Below are 24,877 nucleotides of genomic sequence, written 5' to 3'. Positions count from 1 at the left end.
CATTAATCATTAGAGAAATGCAAATCAAAACTACAATGAGATATCATCTCACACCAGTCAGAATGGCCATCATCAAAAAATCTACAAACGATAAATGCTGGAGAGGGTGTGGAGAAAAGGGAACCCTCTTGCACTGTTGGTGGGAATGTAAATTGATACAGCCACTATGGAGCACAGTATGGAGGTTCCTTAAAAAACTAAAAATAGAACTACCATACAACCCAGCAATCCCACTACTGGGCATATACCCTGAGGAAACCATAATTCAAAAAGAGTCATGTACCAGAATGTTCATTGCAGCTCTATTTACAATAGGCAGGACATGGAAGCAACCTAAGTGTCCATCAACAATGAATGGATAAAGAAGATGTGGCACATATATACAGTGGAATATTACTCAGCCATAAAAAGAAATGAAATTGAGTTATTTGTAGTGAGGTGGATGGACCTAGAGTCTGTCATACAGAGTGAAGTAAGTCATAAAGAGAAAAACAAATACCGTATGCTAACATATATATGGAATCTAAGGAAAAAAAAAAAAAAGGTCATGAAGAACCTAGGGGCAAGACGTGAATAAAGACACAGACCTACTAGAGAATGGACTTGAGGATATGGGGAGGGGGAAGGGTAAGCTGTGACAAAGTGAGAGAGTGGCATGGACATATATACACTGCCAAACGTAAAATAGATAGCTAGTGGGAAGCAGCCGCATAGCACAGGGAGATCAGCTAGGTGCTTTGTGACCACCTAGAGAGGTGGGATAGGGAGGGTGGGAGGGAGGGAGACGCAAGAGGGAAGAGATATGGGAACATATGTATATGTATAACTGATTCACTTTGTTATAAAGCAGAAACTAACACACCATTATAAAGCAATTATACTCCAATAAAGATGTTAAAAAAAAAAAAAGAAGGTGTCAGATATGGGGATATATGTATATGTATAGCTGATTCACTTTGTTATAAAGTAGAAACTAACACACCATTGTAAAGCAATTATACTCCAATAAAGATGTTTAAAAAAAAAAGCCCTATTCTTTAACTAGGTTCTAGGCCAGGAATTTTGGCTGTAACATGTCTGAGGAATGCCCATCTGTATCTTTGGCAGTTGTCAGGTAAAAGCAGAGGAGGTTAGAGGGAAAAAAAGAGAAATAAACGTATATAGAAAAAACAGAAACTTTGGACAAAGAGTAGGAAGAATTAAAAAAGAAAAAGGGTCCCTAGTTAGTTTTCCCTTTGCTAGTGATTTTGGAAAGTGTGAACAGTTGCATCGCATAACTTACTGATTCAGGTTATCCTTCCTCATCTTTTTTTTTTTGTTGTGTCATTTGTACCTCATTTCCATTTTGACAGGAAGATATGTTTTCTCAGAAGCATGCTGTTACTTGAGATGGTAAAGGGTCAAAGTGCAGTGCTGTCTGACAATGGCAGAGTTGAGGTACAGGAGGAGTAGTGAGGGTTCCTTCTTCACTTCTCCGTGTGGAGTACAGTAAGCCCAGAACTTGTGTGGAGGATTGAAATCTGCTGAAGGGACGTCTAGCCTTGAACCAAGGGTGCTGGAGGCTAAAACCTGAAACTTGAAAGAAAGAAATTTCAGACATAAGTACTACTTTTCAGTCACAAATGCTCCTTTCTCTCAGTTGTGTAAGTAAATGTTGACTTACTTTTAAAAAGAAAGAAACTACTAACAACGGAGAAATTTTGTTCCTAACTTGTTTGTTTTCTTTCTCTAGTCATTATTCTTTATTAAATCAGTGAGAGGAACTGAACACGTTTTCTACCGTGTACCACAGTTGACAATATAACAAGATCCAGATAATTCTACCTGTATGAATCTCTGAGCTTTCTTTAATTTGTGTAGAGTGAAAATTTTCAGGCTAAAAAGAGCGAAATAAAGCAAGCACTAGCACATTCGACTTCTTACATTTGTCTGAATGGTACATTCTTTTTTATTCGCAGAGTCCTCTCCCTTTATTAACGGTGCAGGAGTCAGAGGCTCGATGTGCTCTCTGGGAAAGGGGAGTTGGTCAGCCCACTGACTGCAGGATGTGTTCATAATGAGCTTTAATGCGCAGGCCTTTGAATGGAGATCTGTTAGGACTGATAGGTTTTACAAGCTCTTAACAGGAAAGCTTTATGCCTGCGAATGGTTTAAAGTGCACCCTAGTTCCTTAGCAGAAGAGGATTTTTTTTTTATTCAAATGGATTTCTTTCCTTATATATTGCTGATATGCTTGCTAGAGTTTAAAATGAAATTGTAATAGTTTCACTGTAAAGCATTTGGAAATTTCCCTAATATCTGTGTGCCCAATTTATCACCTGTTTACAGTGTAGGGAGTAGACTCAGTGTGGACAGACTGGAGGCTGGGGGGTAACTGATGAGTTTGTTGTTTTAATGCAGGTGAGAGGTGATTATGGCCTGAACTAATGTGTTCAGATTTTGTCCTGGATTAATGTGTTCTGCATTTTACTGTCTTAATGAAGTGTTTTATCTTGCAGGGGTTAATTGTGGATTAACTCGATCCTTAACGAGACTTGCTTTTACACTCTGTTGGCTCTAGTCTAGGTAGCCTTCCCTCCAGGGCTAGACTGTCTCTACTCCTAAGACGTGACCTTTCTGGTGTCTCTGCTCAGTGCCTCTGATGTTCTCTCCACTCTGGCTCTTTGGAGCTTGAATTCTTCCCAGCCCCATGTGCGTTCAGGTAGTTGCTCAACTCATAGCTCTCTGGTAGTTGTTCTTTGACACTGTGGAGTCTTTCCCTGTACATGCAGGCTTAGTATTTGGTCAAAGACTCCAGGGGACCCCTGTCAGATCAGACACTGCTGCTTTTCTGGCTAGCTTCTTCCTCTGTGTCATTCTGCTCTGCACATTTCTCCTGTCTTTGGGACTCTTACCCACTGATCTGTCTTCTGAGCTCTGCGGGACTGCTGTTTTCTGTTTGGTCTTCCTCTCCCTGCATCACATATTGGATAGCAAGTCCGGACCATAACCTTGTTAGTTTCTCTTCTCTCAAGGATCATACTCCTGTGCTGCTTGTTTTCCAGCGTCTGAAAACAGTTGCTTTATGCATTTTTGTCTAATTTTAACATAGTTTATGACAGGAGAGCTAGTCTTCTGTCTGTTATGATCAGATTGTGTTGACCTTGTAGAGGGTGAGAAGTAAATAGGAAACTCGTTGAAGGATTGAAAACAGACTATTGCCGTGATTTGTTGATGCTTTATCTAGAGTACACCATTGCTTTCTTTAAAATGGACAGAGGAAATGAAAGGAACTTAACTCGAGGCTGTTGTAGTAATCTAGGCTGAAACTAGACTGGAACTGGAGTGAAATGATAAATTCAAGAAGTCTTTTGAAGCTGGAACAATTAGGACCTGCTCTAGAAGGTGGTAGGAAGTGAAGATGTGGGAGGAATGAAAGGAGACACTGTGCTGTTTGGCTTGAACCACCGGGAGGGTAATGCCATTTAAGGAGATGGGCAAGACTCATCAGTCTTCAGAGGAGGGGCTAGGTTAAAGAGGAGAAAATGACGAGTTTTGTTTTGGATGAAATAAGTTTGAGTGACCTAGTAAACATCTATATACATGTCAAATGGGCAGAGCAGAGGGCAGGGCTAGAATTTCACCAGCACTGTTCAGATGGAAAATATCCATCTGTATTCTCTGCCATCGCTAGGGGCTGTACCAGGGTACTCTGGAAGTACTGGCTGACTCAGAGACATTCCCAGAATCTGACAAGAAAATAGCCTGAGGAGGTCTGGTAACTTCAGGGTGATCCTTGAAGACCCGAAACTGTGATATTCTGCCATCTCCTTCCTTCCTTTCTGATCCTGAACGCACTGACATTTGGATTGAAAAAAATAGCTATGTTTTTCTGCCATTTGCTACCTGTAGACTGTTTAGGAAACTTGTTCAGCAGTCTTACCTTCTTTTTTTTTCTGATTGTAGCCCCTCTGGAGAGAGATTTCCATCGTAGGTAGCCCGGTGGTTGTTGCTCTGGGGGAGGATGCTGTGCAAAGGAGGTTGTCCACACAAATGCTTTCAGTTGTTTTGTGCAGTGTGGACTGTGGCTACTTTGATTCCTCCTTTTTCTTTTTTTTTAAATAAATTTATTTCTTTTTGGCTGTGTTGGGTCTTCGTTGCAGTGCGCGGGCTTCTCATTGCGGTGGCCTTTCTTGTTGCGGAGCACGGGCTCTAGGCGCGCGGGCTTCAGTAGTTGTGGCTCATGGGCTCTAGAGCGCAGGCTCACTAGTTGTGGCGCATGGGCTTAGTTGCTCTGCGGCATGTGGGGTCTTCCCGGATCAGGGCTCGAACCCGTGTCCCCTGCATCGGCAGGCGGATTCCTAACCACTGCGCCACCAGGGAAGTCCTGATTTCTCCTTTTAAAAAGGGACTCTTTCTAATCCCCTTTTTGGATTGTTTGGAGTTCTGATAATACGTCTTGGAGTCCTGTGGAAGAGCGACACACAACCTGGGGATGTGCCGGAGCTTCACCTCTTGTGGTGGCTGGGGTCTGTGTGACTTACCGTGTATAACCAGGTGTGCAGAGACGGGGACCCTCCTGTACCCCTTAGCCTGAATGCAGTCTGTGTGCTCCCTGGTCCACAGGGAAAGGTCAGGAAGACAGAAAGTGGATCAGAATGTCTTACAAGGCCGGGGTAGTCATCTTTGCATGTAACTACTACTCCCTTGCCTCTCCACTCCCCTGTTGAAAAAATGAGAGTGAAAAGGAGGACACGTACTCTCTTTTTTGCTTCTCTTGTATAGGAGATGCATCGGAGATTTGAGAATGCCCCCGATTCTGCCAAAACTAAAGCTCTGCAAACTGTTATCGAAATGAAGATGAGAACTTCCTAAGGAATCTTATGTGTCATTTCACACTTTAATGTGTGAGTTTAAGAAAGTGGTATGTAATAATAGTTCACTCATTTTGTAGACTGAGAAGAAATAGTAAGACTTAATGAAAATGACACGTTAAAAGAACTTCAGTTTCGTTTCCTCTTGTCCAGCATTTCTTGGAGTCAGCTGTTCTCAAACCTTTTGATATCAGGGCCCCTTATTCTCTTAAAATGACTCATTTCATTTGTTTTTAAGAAAATGTCCACCAAATACCAAGTTTGTGTGTCAGTTCTTCTCTCGAGTTAAGAATAGGGTTCCGTGAAAAAAGTACCTGATTGGGCTTGCAGCTCACAGAGCACCCAGTGCTGTCCTGGGAGCAGCGTCACACCCAGGTGCAGCAGCCGGGCCTGGCCCCTTCCTGTGTCGTCACACAGCATGGTACAGAGATACATACTCAAGGGCTGAGCATATGAAAAGTCACCAGGGACATTCCTAAGTGAGCCAGTGTTTTAAAAATGTTCTTTCTTAGTTTTCTTTTTTGTCTGAGAGTGCTGGCACTGAAGACTACACTGACGGCTAGCACGGTTTGGCGCTGTTGTCCAGAGGCACGAGCGCTTTTGCCTGTCCTTTATACCTTTAGTGCATGTGTTAACACAGTGGAAAAGGCACATAAAGTCATAGTATTATTATGAAAATAGTTTTGACTTCTCAAAAGGGCTAGGAGGCACCCCCAGGCTTTCACGGACTATACTTTGAAAACTTCTGCTTTAAGTTACTGAGTAGTTAGAAATCTTTAGGCTGAACGTTATGGTGATTGGTGACTAAGCGCTTGCCTTCTGTGTTAAATTGCCTGGATTCAAAACCTGGCTTTATTTAACCAGTTGTGTGACATAGAACAAGTAACCTAACCTCTCCATACCTTAATTTCTTTATTGATAAATGGTGATAACAATAGTACCTATCCCATGGGTTCTTTTGTGGTTTAAATTAGTTAAAACAAGTAAAACACTTTAAACAGGACCTGGCACATAGTAAACATTCAGTCAGTGTTAGCTGCTATGCTATTATTATTTTTATTAACAACATATTCCTTCTTGCAAGAGCTAGAAGACTCTTACAGATAGGGACCCCTCCCTCTCCCCCTCCTGCCCTCTCTGTCTCTTTTTTTAACTTCTTTGTATCCCCTAAAAAATTTGACACGGTGTTTTGCATCATGTGCCTTCATTTAATATTTGTTGATGTGGCAAGAGTCTTTAGTTTTTGGTATATAAATAGTTTTATGTAAATAGATGCTTCTCAAGTACAGTTATCAGAATGGTTCTCTTAATTTAGAAGATTTCCTCTTAAAACTTTGTTTTTATTGTTGTATACATCTTTATTCTCACTGGGGAAAGGGTTTACCAAACAAATACCAAATTAGTGGATTCTGGGTTCTTTATAGTTAGACAATTCATAGTCTTGAACATAATCTTGTAAACAGCCTCTAGAAAGGTATAATTACATATTCACATTTCCCACAAGTTTATTGGTACATGTTATTTCCTGATCCCTGTTGGAACCTAAAAACACACGAGTGTACCTGTATTCACAGAATTATTTTGCTTGCCTTTTGATGGCACAGGGAAGTGTACTGGTTTTAACTGGCAGTAGATCTATTTTAAGTTGTGTTAACCTCCAGCCATTCTGCTAAGAAGCAAGAGACTGAGATTCTGGTGGCCCAGTGGGGTCAGGTAGATGTTATGTTGAAATTGCAGATGAAATAGCTGAGATGCTGAGAGTGTGGCATGAGCTTGAGAGGATCATGAAGACCTAGACTGGTCTTTGGGGGAAATGGGAAAGGAGGTGATGGTGGACAATAAAAGAGCCCAGCTGTCTTCAAGGTGACGTAATATTCTTTTCTCTCTCCTCCTCCTCTCCCTCCTCCTTTCTCCCACTTTCTTCCCTCTGCTTCCTTCTCCCTTCTCTAACTTCTTCTTTTCCCTTTAGCAGTGGAGGAGCAGGGAGGAATTACTGGACTGCTGTAGGGTTAGAGTTTTGCTGGGTAGATATGGCAGAATTACTGGGATGCAAGTGAATTGAGGGTGGAGGTGAAGGAGTAGTTGGGATGATGAGTCCAGGAATGTAGCCTGGATAGGAGGGAAGAGAATTCAGAATGGATGGACAGGTTGGGAGAAAATGTAGAAGTTAGGGAGGTGGAGGACTCTGTGAGATACAAGAGCAGCAGTTAATGTGAGTGACGGTGTGTCAGGCCTGGGAGGAGAGGCCTGGGTGATGTGGTCTTGTAAACTGGATAGCTAAAATGGACCGGAGGATGAAGGCGTTGGCATTACGGATGTCAAGGAATTCGGACATTGAAATCTTAGGATTATGGCAAGAGTGGCATTTGAAGGAGAGATCTATTGTCAGCCGGGTGCTGAAGACTTCTTCAGCGGGCGGGAGTGACGGGGAAGCCCCTAGATGGCAGCCGTGCAGAGGGAGAGTGAAGAGGAGTGTGAGCTTTAAATGGGAGCAGCATGGAGGAACCTGGAGGATGCCCACACTTGTCCCTGCCACTCTGTGATGCTGGTGGATTAGTGAACTTCAATGGAGAGCGTTGGGGGAAATTATATCCTTTGGGAAAGCCTGGGTTTACTTAGAGCAGGGAGACAACTTTTGAAAAAAAGTTGAGCATTTGGGAAATTTAACAAGGAAAAGAGGATTTCAGTGGACTCAGTGGGGTTGGTTGATTAATGATGGGAGACCCAGGGCTGGGGAAGTATAGAGTAGTAAGATGATAAAGAATTTATTTATTTAGTTATTATACATTCTAGGAGTAAGAAGCCTCCTTGGAAAGGGCTGTCCTCAAATAAACCCAGCCTGAGTACTGGTCGGTGCTACAACTAGTCCAACATATCAGGCGTTAATTTTCTGGCCTCATCCCAGAAAGTAGCCTGGCAGGTTCTTTTTCTGCCTCATGGCTTTCAGAGCTGCAGTTATGGTCCCTTTTTAGGTGCAGATTTTATGGTGCATGATTTGATAGTGAGTGTCTGATTTGGTCAAGAGCTGCCTCTCTGTCTGTGTTGGGATTTTCAGATAGTGCATTTGAAGCCGTTTATTTGTTTATTCTTCATGGGCCGGGATAGCTTTAAACGAGTAAATCAAAATCCTGGTTTAGGTTTAGAGTGTCTCTGATTGTGTTAATTTAATATGTTTAATTTTGAACCAAATGTAAGTTTCATTTGAATAGATTTGTAAAAGAAAATTTTCGTTGTGTTATTTTTAAAGGTAATGCAATGCAAGTCAGAGGAGTACAGCCCTCGCCTCTCCCCCGAACCTAAAAATAGCTAGCTGTAAGTGTCTCATGATAAATCCTTTAACTCTTATCAGCATACTCTCAGATAACAAGGAAAGTCAGTCAAGACAGGCTTGAGGTAAAGTGAAAAGAGGAAGTCAGTCTCAAAATTTCTTCCTAAAGGAATGGTTTCTCTAAAATTCCAAATAAAATAAAGCTATACTGAATTTATGCTCTTTAAGGTCTTTACTTCTTAGGTGAATAAGCATATGCAACTATAGATGTAAAAGTATCTATTCTTTGTAGGAGTTTTTCTGTAATTGATGACATCTAAAGCAATCTGGGGATAAACTGGATACTGTGACAGACAAAACCAAGAAAATGAGTATAGACGGATGTTGTACGAGGAGGTGATATTCGTGGTGATGCTGATTTACAAGGACAGTGACGTTTCTTTTTAGAAATCATTATGAGATATTTGCAATGCATGGTGAAGTATAGCGAATAAGTAAGATTACTAATGCAGTAAGTAGCCTCCTCTTATCTGCAGGGGATAGGTTCCACGACCCTCAGTGGATGCCTGAAACCACAGATGGTACCAAAGCCTATATATACTATGTTTTTTCCTATACATACCTATGATTAATTTTATAAATTAGGCACAGTGTGTAAGGGATTAGCAACAGTAATTAATAGTAAAATAGAACAGTTATAACAGTATGCTGTGATGGAAGTTATGTGAATAGGTCTCATTTTCTCTCTCTCTCTCTCTCTCTCAGTATCTTACTGCACAAATCTAATGCCTTCTTCATCTAAACTAAGCACTTGTCATGCACTGTAGCCGTAACTTTTGCAGTTTGAGGTGGCACGAATTTCTTTTTCCTTCATCCCAATTTCACTGCTGGAAGATTCGTTCTGACTGTAGATCTTAGCAACCTCAGCATATGATTTTTTCTCTTAGTGAGAACTTCCACCTCTTCACTTAAAAGAAGCACCTTACAGCTTCTCTTTGTCAAATCTGAATTGCCAGCATACTACTCTTGTGCTTTGGGGACGGTATTAAATAAAATACTGTCACGTAAAAATGGTCACTTGAACACAAGCACTGTGATGCCAGGACTGTCCATCTGATAACCGAGGTGGCTGCCGTGAGTGCCTAACGGGCGCGGGTACACTGGACAAAGGGATGATTCACGTTCCGGTGGGACAGAATGGGATGGTGTGAGAGTTCATCGTGTTGATTGGAACAGCGGTGCACAGTTTAAAACTTCTGAATTGTTTTTTTCTGGAATTTTCCATTTGATATTTTCTGACCGCAGTTGACCTCAGGTAACTGAAACCACAGAAAGCAGAACCACGGAAAGTAAAACTGTGGAAAAGGCGGGACCACTGTGTGATAAAGTGTAACTGTTAACGTAATTATTCATCCCTTTGTTTTTCTGCAGTGGGACGTTATCAGATCTTTATTATTGTAGATAAGGGTTATACGCATTATTGTGTAAATCTTTGAAACCTTCTTACTCTTTTCCCCACTCCTTTGGGGGCAGAAATAAGCCTTTTAGGGGGGGTCAAGTAAAACGATAAAATATTATAGCTAGAAAAGGTTTTACTGTTAATATTACAGATGTTTTCACTAGAAGTTTGTTGACCATAAAGTACTTAGAAACTTTAACTAGTTTTCCATTGCTTCTACTTCTTTAGTTAATACTCTCAATTTTAATCAAAAGGGTGCAGAGGAAAGGATAGAGGAAAAATCATACTATAGATCTCAGTCTCAGTCCTCTCCACCATATGGCCATGAAGGATATATTTTAGAAGCAAGGCACCAGTTGCAATATTTCTACATATTTGTTTATCTTTATTAAACTTCACATCTGTAAAGACAGACTTGTGCAACCTCTCTGACTTTTTGCGAATACTTTAATGTCTAAATCTTCCTTTGTCCTCAGGATTCAAAAATTTCCTCTATGGAGCGTGGGCTCTGAGACTTGGAAGAGGAGATTCAGATGCTGAAATCGAACGGGGCTTTGAGTACTGAAGAACGAGAGGAAGAAATGAGGCAAATGGAGGTCTATCGGAGCCATTCTAAATTTATGAAAAACAAGGTCATGGTGTGTGATACCGTGATTTTTAAATGGGGTTTGAAAAATTGATGCATGTTCCTACTTCTTTAGTGATGATGGACCTCACGCTGTTTTATCAGGCTTCAGGGAAGAATACTTGTACCGTAATTCTTTCAGATAGAACTTTCCCAGAATTAAAGTCAGAATTACTGATGTTGTATAGTTATTTCACATTTCACTTCAAAGAAAATTACTTGTATGAGGCTAAGTGTGTATTATCACAGTTTAACATTTCATGTCTACCAGTACTTCTGAGGCGATTAGTAGGATTACATCCAGATGAGTTTTTCTCACCATATGAAACATCGCGTTCTCTATGTGTTGTGAACAAATTTAGAAGTCAAATTCAGCCTAAGAGACTGAATCCACCTCCCCTTTTTTTTCCTGAAATGGCTTAAATAAAATCGTGTTTTCCCTTCAAACACAGTTCCCTAAAGGAAAGCCCTCTGCGCTCTCCCTTGGAGAAGACCCATGTGTATCAGGTTTATTGTTTCCCACGTGCACTTGGGGTGTATGTACAGTAGGATAGGCATCGCTGAGACATATCAGTCTGTATTATAACCTCAGTCACAGTATTCCTTCTTTAGAGCCAAAGGCATTTATTTTGATCCTATGAACTATTTTAGGCAAATTGGAGGACTTAGTTTATTACAGTTATCAGTTTATCAGGTCTGTGGTGTTTTAAAGATCATAATTTCAATTATAAAATATTAGCTAGAAAATAAGTGTTCCTCCCCCTCCCCCTGCCCCCCATATCCCAATTGTGTTAGTTCCCTAATTTCTCAGAAGTGAACACTGTTCCTTTAATGATACAGTTTCTGGCTTCTTTCTCTGATACCCATACCTGCATATAAGTCAGTAGAATATTCCTCTGTTATTTTAAGAATCTGTTATCAATGACTACGGCCAATTTCATGTAACTTTTAGAACTTAAAAATTCACATATCCAACTTTCTGTTAGTTTTGATTTATCATTCTAACTTGAGAACAAAATAAAATATCATCTCTGCTTCCCATTTGCTGATTAGCACATTTCAGTCCATTACCCTGTGAAAATAGTGAGCCCATCTAGGGTCCTTTGAAGAGGAAATTAGGGGAACAGATTTGATTGTGTTATATGAGTTATTGTTATTTCCAGTTACTGTTCTGGCTCAAAAGCAGATAATAAGAAGACCTAAGTTGACACATGAGTGAAAAAGAATAACAGTGTCGTGACAGGTAGAGCAACTGAAGGAGGAGCTAAATTCGAAAGAGGCTCAAGGGGAGGAGCTGAAAAAGAGAGCGGCTGGTCTTCAGGCAGAGGTCTTTGCCGAAAGATTTACCCTTTGCGTGCAGTGATCCCACAGTGGGACCCTGCTGCTCTGGCTCTGGGTGCTCACACTTTCACTCTGTGGTCGGCAGCTTTGCCCGGGACTAGCACTGACCAGCCTGCTCTGCTCTTTAACTGACTCCTGTTCACCGGTTTGACCCACGTGCCACCCTGTGTGCAGCGAGCCCTCATGTGCTCTGGAAGCCCTGTCCCTGGTTTTTTATTGTTGCTTTGTCACTGTGTGGATGGTGCTTCAAAGCTGTTTTTTCTCGACTCCTTTCCTGTTAACCAGAAACTTGTTGATTTATGTGAATGGTCTCTTTCTCTTCTTAGGTACAAAGAATGTGCAGATGTTCTAGGTCCATCACCCAGGGTTTATTTGAGTCTGATTTCTTGAGTGAAGTGCTTTACCTTCATATGTAGACATCATCTTTAAGTCCCCGATAGGTGATTTTGCAACAAATTTTACTTTCTTTGGAACAGATGTATAGAAGTGATTAGCTTATTTAGTTATCTGGTCAGTTAGAAGTAGCGTGAAACTTAAAGTCTCTAAATCTATTCAGTAGCTCAATCATCTGTCTAGAGAACTTGAAATTCCATTTCAAACTGTGATAAAATGATTATAATAAAATAGCTGACACTTGAGTACTTACTATAAGCATTTTATAACCTACTAAGGTAGGTATATTCTCAACCCAATTTATGGATAAGGAAGCTGAGGTAACACAGTGGTGCTCAGGAAGCACAGTTAGTAAGAGGCAGAGTTTGATTTTTACACAAGCCATTTGGTTCCAGAACCTGTGCTGGTAAGCTCTGCACTCCACTGCCCTATACTAGGCTGTGCACGCATTTGTCTCACAAGTGTCAGGAAAAAAACTGCTTCTGAAAATTACGGTAGGATAAGACTGGAATGCAGCATTAAAAGAAAAAAAAAAAAAACCACTTGTGCTAATTTAGTGTGTTTGCTATTTATGGACCACTTTATAGTATAGATAGAAAAGTGAGATATTTTGTCTAAAAGGGTCCAATTTGGTTTGTTGTAACCATGTATTGTCTAGAGGAGAAGTTGATCTATAACTTTTTTTTCCTCAGCTAGTATTATTAATTTCTTTTTGTGTCGAACAACAGGCTAAACATTCTCTACATTTTTTTGGTTTAATCTGTACGCAGTACAGTGGCACTGGTTTGCTTTCTCCATCTTACTGATTAGGAAACCAAGGCTTAGAGAGGTAGTTACCCAAGAAGACACACTCGTTCGTTCTCACATGGGATTGACTGCAAAAGCCTTATGCTCCTAACTTTTAAGGAAAATTTGTGCTTCTAAACTCTTCTATTTAGGATATTTTCTTCTTTTTCTCAGTCTTTATGGTCAGTATAGCATTATTTGAGGATTATTTAGTAATGCAGATGATGAGGAAACTGAGATTTTATATTTATTTTTGATCACATGGTCTAGAGGTAGCTGGAAATTTGAGTAATCTTTAAGCCATAGTTCTTTAGCTGATGAGGTGAGAACATTTTGAACGTTTCTCCTGACTATTCATTCATACCACAAGTGCGTTTTTAGTGCATTCTGTTTGTTAGGGGTGGGATGTTGGTAAAGGGATGTCATGAAAGATGCTACACCATTACAGTATGTGGCAGCTCCTGGGTACGTATCTGTGTTACAGGATGGAAGTAGCTGCTGTTTACAGCTATCTTCCAGTGATGTCCTTAGCAGCTGCGAGTATTTTGCATACAGTGAGCACACAGAAATGTTTGTTGAATGAATGAATATTCTATTTGTAAGTAGAGATTTCATGCATATGAGAAAAATGCTTGTCTTCCTGATGAAACAGAACAGTAAATTATAAGTTTATTTTTAGTCCTCCTTAAAAGTAATTTTAATTACAGTAAAATTTATTTCATACTCTCTCATGGGAAATTGTTCTCAAAAACTTTGTCCCTTATGCCTAAGATTATTTCAGTCAAAATACTTTAGATACATTCAGCTTTTTAAAAAGTATTTTTTGTTTCATCAGTGGTACTGAGATTACTGACTTCTTGTGAAATTTATACTTCCAAGAGTCTATATTTTAGTGCATAGCTACCTTGCTTAGGCAGTAGATACAATGTAAAAACAGATATGATTTCTGTTAATTTGGCTTACATTTAGAATAAAAGAGTAAAAATTCTTAGAAACACGGTAGAAATGTAAAGGAGATGTTTGATGTTAAATGTTTTCTAAGTTAAGATGAGAAAAATTTCTGGGGGAGTGAGTGGCACCTGTTGATGTATGGATTACTCTGTCAGAGTAATTCAAATTTGATTACACATGTAGATTCTTAGAGAATGAGATTTTATGCGTTCTTTATTTAGGTTATATACTTTTATCCATTTAGTTGATATGACATGTTGTAGGTAATATAACTTTGTAGGTGGAATCTTTCTTTTAGGTCAGTACCCCTAACTCCTCAAAATTATATAATTTTTAGAAAGCACATGTTTATAATGCCTTATAACACTAAAGTGGCTTTTTAAGAAGGACTTTATGTACACTTTCATTTGAGAATGAAAAAAACAACAATGAAAAAATAAATGTGCAGCTTTTGAGTTTAAATAGCAATAGTAGGAAGTTTCTTTTTTCTTTCTGTATTCCATCTACACTAGTCCTGCTGTATGATTTGAAGTTTCTTATGACTTAATAAGATGAAAACTGCTTTAGTCGTGTTCAGATGCTTACTGCTGTCTCATAGTCATCTAAGTGAATTGGGATTTTTCTTCTTCCATTCCTTTTCTAATGGATTTCAAAAGTTTAGGGGAGACAATAAATGAAAACTGGAAATTTTGCTATTAGTTGAATAAGCTTTGTTTTTTTGGGGGGGGTGGTCAGCTAAGATTAGATGGTGCAAAAAGATGAATTGTGTCCTGTCATAAAGTTAATGCTGTATATCTTGACGTGGATCTGTCAAAGATCCAGATCAGAGGTGGTGGTTTTATTTCTTTTTTCCTTACACTGCTTTTTCTTCTTCTCTAGATTGGTCAGGTGAAGCAGGAGCTGTCCAGAAAGGACACAGAACTACTAGCCCTACAGACAAAGCTAGAAACACTCACCAACCAGTTCTCAGACAGCAAGCAGCACATTGAAGTGCTGAAGGAGTCCTTGACTGCTAAGGAGCCTCGAGGGCTGCCATCCTGCAGAACGAGGTAAAAGGAGTTGTGGGATTTGCACGGAGCCCATTCCTTGGCACCTTTTCTTGTGTGTTACCTGTGCACTTCTTGTTGTGTTGAGATACGGGAGCTATGAATAATGTTACGATGGATTCTTTAGCGATGTGGTCAGTTATAGTACTAAACTATAACCATCTTGTTTCTATTGTTCTTGTATCTAACAAATTAAACCGGTGCAGTTAATATATATTTTTGATACTTCAGACTTTGACTAAGTCTGTGCTTCTAAGTAGACTTTAAACTAATGTTATGAAATGAAACGATAGTTGTAAAAGCATTTGTTTTCACCCGTGGTAAATCTTTCAGTCATGAATGGGAGTGAGCTTGGTCAGCCTGTGTTGGGTTATTAAGTGTCCTTAATTTTTGGTATTATGAATAGCTTTAAGTAGGCAAACTGTGGAATCTAGAAATGTTTGAGATAAATCTTGTTTTGAACTGCAGATTATTAGACATGTGCCTTCATGTCCTGTTTGAAAATAAAGTTAGCATTTTTAGAAATATTAGAAGATTATCTAGTCTGCCAGCCTTGATTAGAGGTAGGAACACACTAAATAATTCCAGGCAGATGAGAATCTCTCATATTTGCAATGAGAAGGAATTGATGATGCTATTTGGATTTACTGTCTTAAGGAAAATATTTTCTAAAGATCTCAATGAAATAGAGAATTTAGGTAGGAATAGGTAAGCAGTTCTGCTCTATAGAAGAAAAATAAAGCGTATAGTATGGATTAATTTTTTCTTTTCTTTTCAAGAACAAGGTAATAGATAAATAAAGGCATAGTGTAATGAAGAAAGGAATGGGTAGTAAAAAGAAGGCATAAAAACATCTTAGACCCAGAAGTTCAGAATCTTCAAGCGAGGGGGAATGGGAAAATGACCAAAATGTTTCATGTAGTATTTTATTTTTTTACAGTTAGGGATTTTGTTGAAAATGAGAGATTTGGATGATGTATTTATAATTTTCCTTACAACTTATACTTTTTCTATTTTGATCACGTTTCATTTTATCATGATACCTCAGAGGGATATTTTGGGGTAGATAAGGCTCTGGCTCTGGAGTCACAGTTACTGAGTGTGAACTTCAGTTTTACCACTTGCTACCAGGTGCAGGGTCCTGGGCACATTACTTAAGTTCATTGTGCCTCGTTTTACACCTGTAAGATGAAGAGGAGTTCCTGCCTCATTAGGTTGTTAGCATTAAACTAATTTATTCACTCCTAGTGCCTGGCACATAGTAAGGTCTTTGTCTGTCAGTTATTGGCATCCTTCTAATTCTTGTAATACTATCAGCTAATATATGTAAACTGTTAAAACGGTAAGAGAACATTGTTGCTTTTCTTTTCATTGGCATAAATTTTATGTAGAAGGTCTGCTATTTAACATTTTTATCAAGCTAAATTAAGGTTTATTCAGGGAATTGCAAATACAGAATTATCTGAAAAATGTTACCTGCAAATTTATTAATTTGTGGCTTTATTAGAGATTTTCACATCAGTGCCTGGTATGAATGCAGTACTACAAAAGGGTCAGAAGAGGGCGCCAGTGTTTTGGAGCTGAGCCTGTTGGCAAGTGCTGCTGTGATAGTTTTGGATGGAGGTGGCAGGTGTGGGAACCAGGGAACCAGGCAGTTGGTTAATGATAATGCAAACACTTAAAAGCTTGTCACAGTCTAATAGATGACTTCTTCCCCTTGGCAACCCATCCTTCTCTTTGTACCCCCCTCTGAAATAGTGTTCTTATTAGCTAGGTCTCATACAGATGGGCTTGTGATTGGTTTCTTGTACCATAGAGAACAAAGACTGTATTTGTGGTCATTCTTGGATGGTTTTTATATTTGTTTTTAGGACTAACTGAGTTTCAGCAATTACCCCTGTAAGTTATTAGGACTACTGCTCAAATATAAGGGTCTCATTCTAAAAGATAACAGTAGAAAAGCTAACTTCCTTTTGAATTTGGGGTGATTATATGAATGTTATATGCCTGTTTATCAGGATTTGCTATTTTTTCTTAAATTACTCTGGTGACACTTGACAAGGCTCACTTTTTCCAAAGCAGCTTTCTCCTGTTGGATCCCATAAAAGACAGTTTGAACCAGCTCTTTGAAAGTTCTCACCTATTTCTATAATTGCTATCTTTCTGTTCCTATAATTGCTCTTTTTTAAAAAAATAATTTTATTTATTTATTTTTGGCTGCATTAGGTCTTCGTTGCTGCGCGCGGGCTTTCTCTAGTTGGCGGCGAGCAAGGGCTACTCTTTGTTGTGGTGCACAGGCTTCTCATTGCGGTGGCTTCTCTTATTGCAGAGCACAGGCTCTAGGCTTGCAGGCTTCAGCAGTTGTGGTACACGGGCTCATTAGTTGTGGCTCGCAGGCTCTAGAGCCCAGGCTCAGTAGTTGTGGTGGCGCACGGGCTTAGTTGCTCCGCGGCATGTGGGATCTTCCCAGACCAGGGCTCGCTCCTGTGTCTCCTGCATTGGCAGGAGGATTCTTAACCACTGCGCCACCAGGGAGGCCCACTATAATTGCTCTTTATCGATCTCATCCTCCTCTCTGAAGCTACCCTAGACTTTCATCCAGCTCTCAAATCACAAAATTAAGCACATAATGAAAAAGAACATGGATTCAGGAGTTTTTTGGTTTTGTTTTTTTTTTAAATTTTAAAATTCTTGAAGGAAAAACGGGATGTGGGAAAAGACCTGGTGTTTTTCCTGTTCAGGGTCCATGGAATGAGGTCCTTTTGTGTTGGGCAGTGTACAGTGTATAGTATCTATGGAATTGCTCCAGTTTTATGAACATCTCCTTTAATAGGTTGACCTTCACAGAGGTGGTCTGGATTTAGTAGCACTGTGGTCAAAGCATGGGCTTTGGAGTCAGACCTAGGCTTGAAATAGCCTTCTACATTTATTAGTTATGTGACCTTGGATGAGTTATCTTACCTCTGTAATCCTCCATTTTCTCGTCTGTCACTGAGAAGAATAATAATACCAACTTCCTAAGGTTAGAATAGATGTTTAATGTGGCTAGAATAGATTTTTTAAATTATGAAGTTCTCATCTGAATTTGGAGGTGAATATTAAATATCAGTGGGTTTAAAATATCACCACTGGTTTTTTTAGATGATAACTTTGTAGCCCTCTCCCCACCTTTGTACAGATAAACTGTGCACTGTTGAATGACACATCTCTGCCTGTGGCCTTTTGCAAGTTTCTCTGAGCTCTTCAACCTGTTGTTGGGATGTCAGACAGAACTCAGTGCAGTTGAAATAGCCTTTTAAAAAGGTCTGCTTGTGTACACTCTCAGCCTCATGACCCAACGCCCTTCAGTCATCCTCCTTTCTAGATGGGAACAGTGGGAGATGTGGTGATAGGAACAGTGGGAGATGTGGTGATAGGAAATTATACTTAGTGATCTTCGGCAAGTCACTTAGTTTCGGCTTTGATTTCCTCAGCTTTAAAATTAGGAGTAGTTTAGATTATTTACCTTTTTAAAAGTTTATGGGGACTTCCCTGGTGGCGCAGTGGTTAAGAATCCGCCTGCCAAAGCAGGGGACACGGGTTCGAGCCCTGGTCCAGGAAGATCCCACATGCCGCAGAGCAACTAAGCCCGTGCGCCACAACTACTGAGCCTGCGCTCTAGAGCCCGTGAGCCACAGCTACTGAGCCCATGTGCCACAACTACTGAAGCCCACGCGCCTAGAGCCCGTGCTCCGCAACAAGAGAATCCACCGCAATGAGAAGCCCGCGTACCGCAACTAAGAGTAGCCCCCGCTTGCCGCAACTAAAAAAAAGCCCACGTGCAACAACAAAGACCCAACACAGCCAAATAAATAAATACATAAATTAAAAAAAAAATTTATGAAATACAGGAAAAATGCAGAAAATAATATAGTAGACAGTACTCAGATTTAACTTACATTTATGTGTGACCACATTAGGTGATCTTTAAAGGTCCTTTCAAAGAAAAGATTAAAACCAAAAAAGCTCATTCTAAACTAAATATTCAGTGAAAGCAGAAACTTTTGTTAGAATCTCAGGTTTTTAGAACTGGTTGGGGCTAGGAATAGGCTAGGAATAAATATTAGGAAGCTGTCATTATGGGGGTAGTGGCTAAAGCCTTAGGGATGAATTGGTTTCTCCAGAGGAAGGTTGTATCGAGTGAGATGTAAAGAGGGGGAAATGACAGCGGATCCAGTGAAGAAAACTGAAAAGGTGTGGTCAGAGAGTTAGAAAGGCAGTGAGTCATATAATTGCAAAAGAGGAATTATAGGAAACATGCCATTGTTACTGGCATGCAGTTACTAGTGCTAATGTGCTCTTAGGTAGATCTGTTTATTGATGTAAAACAAAAGAAGGTTAAGATGGGTTGAGATAATTAATACTTTTGTGGTCAGAAGTAAAAGGCCAAACAGCAAGGTAGCCATTTTTCTGTTCATGTCCTTTGGTAGAGAAAGTCTTGTGGAGGAAAAACCTTCTGATTTTGTTGAAGTTGGCCTAACCTGTTTGCCACAGACCTTGATGCTTGGCAAGCTGGTTAGATGCTGTTCCTCCAGCTCAGTTGATGTGAATAAAAAAGGTCTTATTCCTCCTGCCAAGAATGGTGTTAGGGTGATGACTGTGTGTCCTGCTAGTCTGTGAGGGGTTTTCCTGAATATGTTTTTTGTGGTTTGCAAAATACGGACCTCACGCAAAATTATACTCTGAATTTAGTTCACACCAAACCAGAAGATCAGTGTAGAATTCAGAGCAATTAATCTAGTAGTAGCAAAGTGGTTTTTGTGGTTATTTTTATCTCAGCTCTCCAGACTAGCCCATTTAAATTCTGCATTGCATGAAAAAGCAGATCAAGAAAAAGTGTACACAGGTGATTTGAATTGAAAAGATCACTTAGTAATTAGACTGTGGGCTTGGGTAGTTTCTGTGGCTAATATTTGTGATACGAAATATTTTTAATATCAAAACCTGCATTTCCCACTGCAGTAACACCAAAGGTTTGTATGTTTATAACAGGAGTTTTCATTCTTTACCTTTTTCGGTCACCAATTCTTGTGGGTCTCATACCTGACATTCCCTCAAATCGGCATGCGGGTATTTATGAGTGGTGGTTCGTGCAGGCCCATTTCCAGGTCACTTAGCAGAGTCAGGGATCTAACGTAAAAGTGCAGCTGGGGCATCTGGGTACTTTTGGTAAAGAAGCAGCAATATGAGGCCTCACAGTTATTATCCTGAGACATTGGTCCCATCAGAATGAGAAACACTTAGAAGTGATGAGGGACGTTTTCCTGCTGTGTTCTGATTCCTGACCCACAGATGGAAAGCCTTTCATTTTTCTGAAATTAATGCTGAGAAGAACTGAGAGACAAGGCAGTTCAAGCTTATCTACAGGTTTAAATGTCTGGGCTTTTGACTTCTGCAATAAGAATTTAATAGTGTATTTCAAGGGTATTGGGTAAAATGTTTTTAAGGTGAGTTGCTTTGTTCTTTTGCTTGTGGTTATTGGGATATATAGAATACATATTAGAAGTGGAATATATAGTATACAGAATACAAACTAGAATGTAGGAATTAGGTAGAAATGACTTGGCATGAGATTTATTTATTTTTAGATTTCTGGCATGTGTACTTTCTAAGACTTTGACCTCTTTAACTGTGCAGCGGGTCAGAGGGTTCAAGGAGCTCCCTCTTGACTCGCCCTGACTGATGGATGCCCTGTAATGGGTTCACTAATAGGAGCCACATCTCATGCTGTCAGATGGAACTAGTAGCCACGTAGGCCGGCTGGAGCTGAGCCTCAACAAACGCCAGGTGGATAAGGGTCAGTGAGTTCTTCTGGCATCTCGACAGCCTGGTCGTTGAATTTCCTATTCACAAGAATCTTCGCTCTGTGGTGGCAGTTCTTTTCTCCCTATTGAATAATTATTCAGTCTGTTCTGACATTTCCCTTCTGGACCTTTTTTCCTTCTTTGCATAGTGGAGTGTTTCTGATTTTAATAGGTAGATGAAGGAAAACTGGGGGTAACTTAAGGAATTTTGTCACCTTGCACTTTAGAAAGGACCATTGGAGAACTCAGTGGTGATCATGTATTCCATCTTTGTTCTGCATTGGATTTTAGTTCTTGCTCTGAACTCTCTAGTGCTGAATTCAGGCACCAAAACTGGAAATTTGTAACGTAACATCTTTTGGATTCGCTGGGCTTGGCTTATTGTAGTTCTACTGTTTGTCAGTAAAACACTTTTTTTTTTTTTTTTGGTCACTGCTGAGTAATCTTTTCTTTTTCCTCATCTTTGAGGAAAAATTTAAGTAGATTGGCTATCTTTACACATGTCAAGTTTCCATTTCATATACTATTCATGGGAAGAACTCATTTAGATCTTCTTCAGTTGCTTTCATTAGCCGTTTGTAATTTTCAGCATACAGAGCCTATACATGTTTTGTTAGATTTAGACCTAGGTATTTAATTTTTTTGGAGTGATTGTAAATGGTCATACATTTTGAAACTTGAAGTTCAGTATTGCATCATATTTATTTTGACCAGTTCACAAAATATCAACATTTTAAAAAGCTAGTGTAGGGACTTCCCTGGTGGCGCAGTGGTTAAGAATCCGCCTGCCAATACAGGGGACACGGGTTCGATCCCTGGTCCAGGAAGATCCCACATGCCGTGGAGCAACAAAGTCTGTGCGCCACAACTGCTGAGCCTGCGCTCTGGAGCTCACGAGCCACAGCTACTGAGCCTGCGTGCCAAAACTGCTGAATCCCGTGCGCCTGGAGCCCATGCTCTGCCACAAGAGAAGCCACTACAATGAAAAGCCCACACACTGCGATGAAGAGTAGCCCCTGCTCGCTGTAACTAGAGAAAGCCCGTGCACAGCAGCGAAGACCCAACACAGCCAAAAATAAAAATAAACAAAATAAAATAAATTAAAAAAAAAAATTAGTATAAATATGCCTCTATTTTCCTTAGTAGTATGTTTACTAAGAACTATTTCAGGCACTTAAAATATAGGTAAAATACTAAAACATTTTAATATGGTAAATGACGTGTAGGAGTTTTGAATTTTAAGGTAGTTGGCTTTACCAGTATTTCTTCTTTACGATGTATCCTTTCTGGGTCTTTAAAAAAAAAACATCCTTCCATGCTGCCCTGTCTTAAAAGATACTTAAACAGTATCTTTCTTTCTAAAAGTTTTAAAGATTTGCTTTCTATATATAAAGCTTTAATTCATCTAGAATTCATTTTTGTGTATGATATGAGTCAGGGTTCTTCCCCCCTCCCTCAGTATGGGTAGCCAGTTGTCTGAAAACAGTTTATCAGATACTCTGTGCTTTCCTCACTGATTACAGTGTCACCTCTGTTTATATGTGTATGGGTCACTAAATGGTGTGAGTGTGTGTGTCTGGGCTTGCATTTCTGTGGCAAACGTCTGTTGGTTTATTCCTGTTCTAATACCATGCTTTCTAATTTTGCTTACTTAAAAAAATCAAATTTATTGCCATCAAATAAACTGCATATATTCAAAATGTACAGTTTGGTAAGTTTCGGCACATACACCTCTGAAACCAATGGCACAGTCAAGATAAAGAACACCTGTCCCCAAGGTTTTCTTGTACCTCTTTGTAACCCCTTTCTTCTGCCTCTCCCTGATATTCTTCTCTCCTCCCAACTTCCTCCCTCATATCCAGGCAACCCTCGGTCTGCTTTCTGTTACTGTAATTAGTTTGCATTTTCTAGAATTTTACATATATGAAATCTTACAGAATTAGTGGTTAAGAGCTTAGGATCTGAAGACAGACCATTTAATCTTAAATCCATGCTCCATCACTTCTTTTTAGCTTTGAGATCTTGGGTCTGCTTTCTTCTCAAAGTACCGGTTTTGCCGGTTACCATGGGAAATTGAAATTTTCCACAGGGAAAATACAAGGGAAGAAAATACGATGCTTGAGAATAGAATTCCGAGGACTTTTGATATACTGTGTATGTGCTTGGCAAGCATATACATGACCATGTGCAGGAAGGTTCATAAGTCTGAGGGTAGAATGGAGAAAACTGTTTAATACAGAAGTAAAGGTTTGTAAAAAATAAACATGACTGGAAAAAAAAAGATGATGTGAGGCTGTATTTGAAATGATTGCTCAGGCTGGGAGAAAAACAAATAAAACCAGAATGGAGGTGAATAACAAAAAGTTAGGGATAGGTCAGAGGTTATACTATGGACAAAGAGTAGATTTAGTAGGCGTAGAAGAAAGGAAAGAACCATGTTTCAGAAATAAGATTTTCAGAGTTTGAAAGTTCTTAGGTGGACCTTTCCAGAATGTAATAAGGTTTACCGTGTATCATTAATTAAAGTAGAATAGAGGAAAATTCCAGGTGCAAGATTGTTTATTGAGGGGGCAGTGGAACTTGTGCTGACGAATTATAAATGGGACCTGAAAAGACGGCTTCCCCTATTTCTGGCTTGGTGAGACTGGTGGCATTGAAGTGGTTGAGAGAAATAGAGTTTAGCAGAGTGGAATGTTGTTTATTTACATGTTTTTCCTCTCCAGCGTGGTCCAACATAATTTGTAAGTACATGATGGCTTATGTATATCAGTCTCAAATGAGACTGGTCTCCTAGGAAATTTTCCACAATACTTATTGAGCAGTAAGTGCCACTAAACATACAGTACTGGTTCTCAGATACCTTATTGTTTTGATATAATATAGTTTCAATATGTTATTGATGTAATAATATAGTTGTGATATAAGGTAATAATAATATTTCCTGATGTTTTGGTATTCTCTCTGTGAGTCATTACCCATAGTACCTATTTTTAAAAAAAATTAGGTTTCTCATTGCAGTGGCTTCTCGTTGCAGAGCACGGGCTCTAGGCACACAGGCTTCAGTAGTTGTGGCACACGGGCTCAGTAGCTGTGGCTTGCGGGCTCTAGAGCGCAGGCTCAGTAGTTGTGGCGCACGGGCTTAGTTGCTCCGCGGCATGTGGGAATTTCCTGGACCAGGGCTCGAACCCGTGTCCCCTGCATTGGCAGGCGGATTCTTAACCACTGCGCCACCAGGGAAGTCCGACCTATTTTTTCTTTGTGGGTTATTCTACATTCAGACAGGGAAAATAATATAGGACAAGTTCAAGATTAAAGATGTTCTGTAGAAACATACTTGTTATCTTAGATGTGCACTGTCAGTGTGTAGCCACCAGCCACATGTGGCTATTGAGCACTTGAAACATGGCAAGTCCAAATTGAGATGTGACATACGTGTCAATTACAATATGCATTGGGCTTTGAAGACTTAGTACAAAACAGAAACGTAAAATAGCTTGTTAATAGTTTTTTTATATAGACTACAGGTTTGAAATGACAATAATGTGTATATATATTAGATTAAATAAAATATATTATTAAAATTAATTTTACCTGTTCCTTTATCACTTTTTAATGTGGCTGCTAGAAAATTAAAAATTTCAGAAGTGGCTTGCATGTGTGACTCATGTTACATTTTTGTTGAACAGAAAGAAACCCACCTCCCTGTTTTTCTGTAATCAAATGTGTAACTATTTGCTGAATTATAAATCCTTAGTGGGAAAGCAAAAAAACAAAAGAATTTGGTGTGTGAGTATGTTTAATGAAATTTGCTGTGAATAGATTCTAAAATAAGTACAAAATGCCAATGGCATTCTTCATAGAACTAGAATAATTCTAAAGTTTGTATGGAAACACAAAAGACCCTAAATAGCCAAAACAGTCTTGAGAAAGAAGAACAAAGCTGGAGGTATCATGCTCCCTGATTTCAAACTATATTATAAAGCTACAGTATTCAAAACAGTGTGGTACTGGCACAAAAATGGATACATGGATCAATGGCGCATAATAGAGAGCCCAGAAATGCATCCACATTTATATGGGCAATTAATCTATGACAAAGGGCCAAGAACATACAGTGAGGGAAAGACAGCTTCTTCAACAAACGGTGTTGGGAAAACTGGGCAGCTACATGAAAAATAATGAAACTGGACTGCTCTCTCACACCATGCACAAAAACAAGTTCAAAATGGATTAAAAGGACGTCCTTAGTGGCACAGTGGTTAAGAATCCTCCTGCCAATGCAGGGGACACAGGTTTGAGCCCTGGTCCAGGA

General features: G+C 39.6%; 1 protein-coding gene and 1 long non-coding RNA gene across 2 annotated transcripts in view; both read left to right on the top strand.

The window, feature by feature from the left end:
• Nucleotides 1–4,869, top strand: part of LOC132363425 (uncharacterized) — a 44,303-nt gene extending 39,434 nt beyond the window's left edge. Inside the window, exon 6 of the mRNA XM_059919126.1 lies at nucleotides 4,765–4,869. Coding sequence (XP_059775109.1) covers nucleotides 4,765–4,854 — 90 coding nt within the window. The 3' untranslated portion in view covers nucleotides 4,855–4,869. The remainder of the gene's footprint in view (nucleotides 1–4,764) is intronic.
• Nucleotides 4,870–9,259: 4,390 nt separating this feature from the next.
• LOC132362748 (uncharacterized) lies at nucleotides 9,260–14,760 on the top strand. Its single transcript, XR_009502465.1, has 3 exons — nucleotides 9,260–9,436; nucleotides 10,057–10,218; nucleotides 14,556–14,760. It is a non-coding gene; the product is annotated as an uncharacterized LOC132362748 (long non-coding RNA).
• Nucleotides 14,761–24,877: the final 10,117 nt, after the last annotated feature.

This window comes from Balaenoptera ricei, chromosome 3 (genome assembly GCF_028023285.1).
Source record: "Balaenoptera ricei isolate mBalRic1 chromosome 3, mBalRic1.hap2, whole genome shotgun sequence".
NCBI classification, from domain to species: Eukaryota; Metazoa; Chordata; class Mammalia; order Artiodactyla; family Balaenopteridae; genus Balaenoptera; species Balaenoptera ricei.
This window is presented reverse-complemented; position numbering and strand designations above follow the sequence as displayed.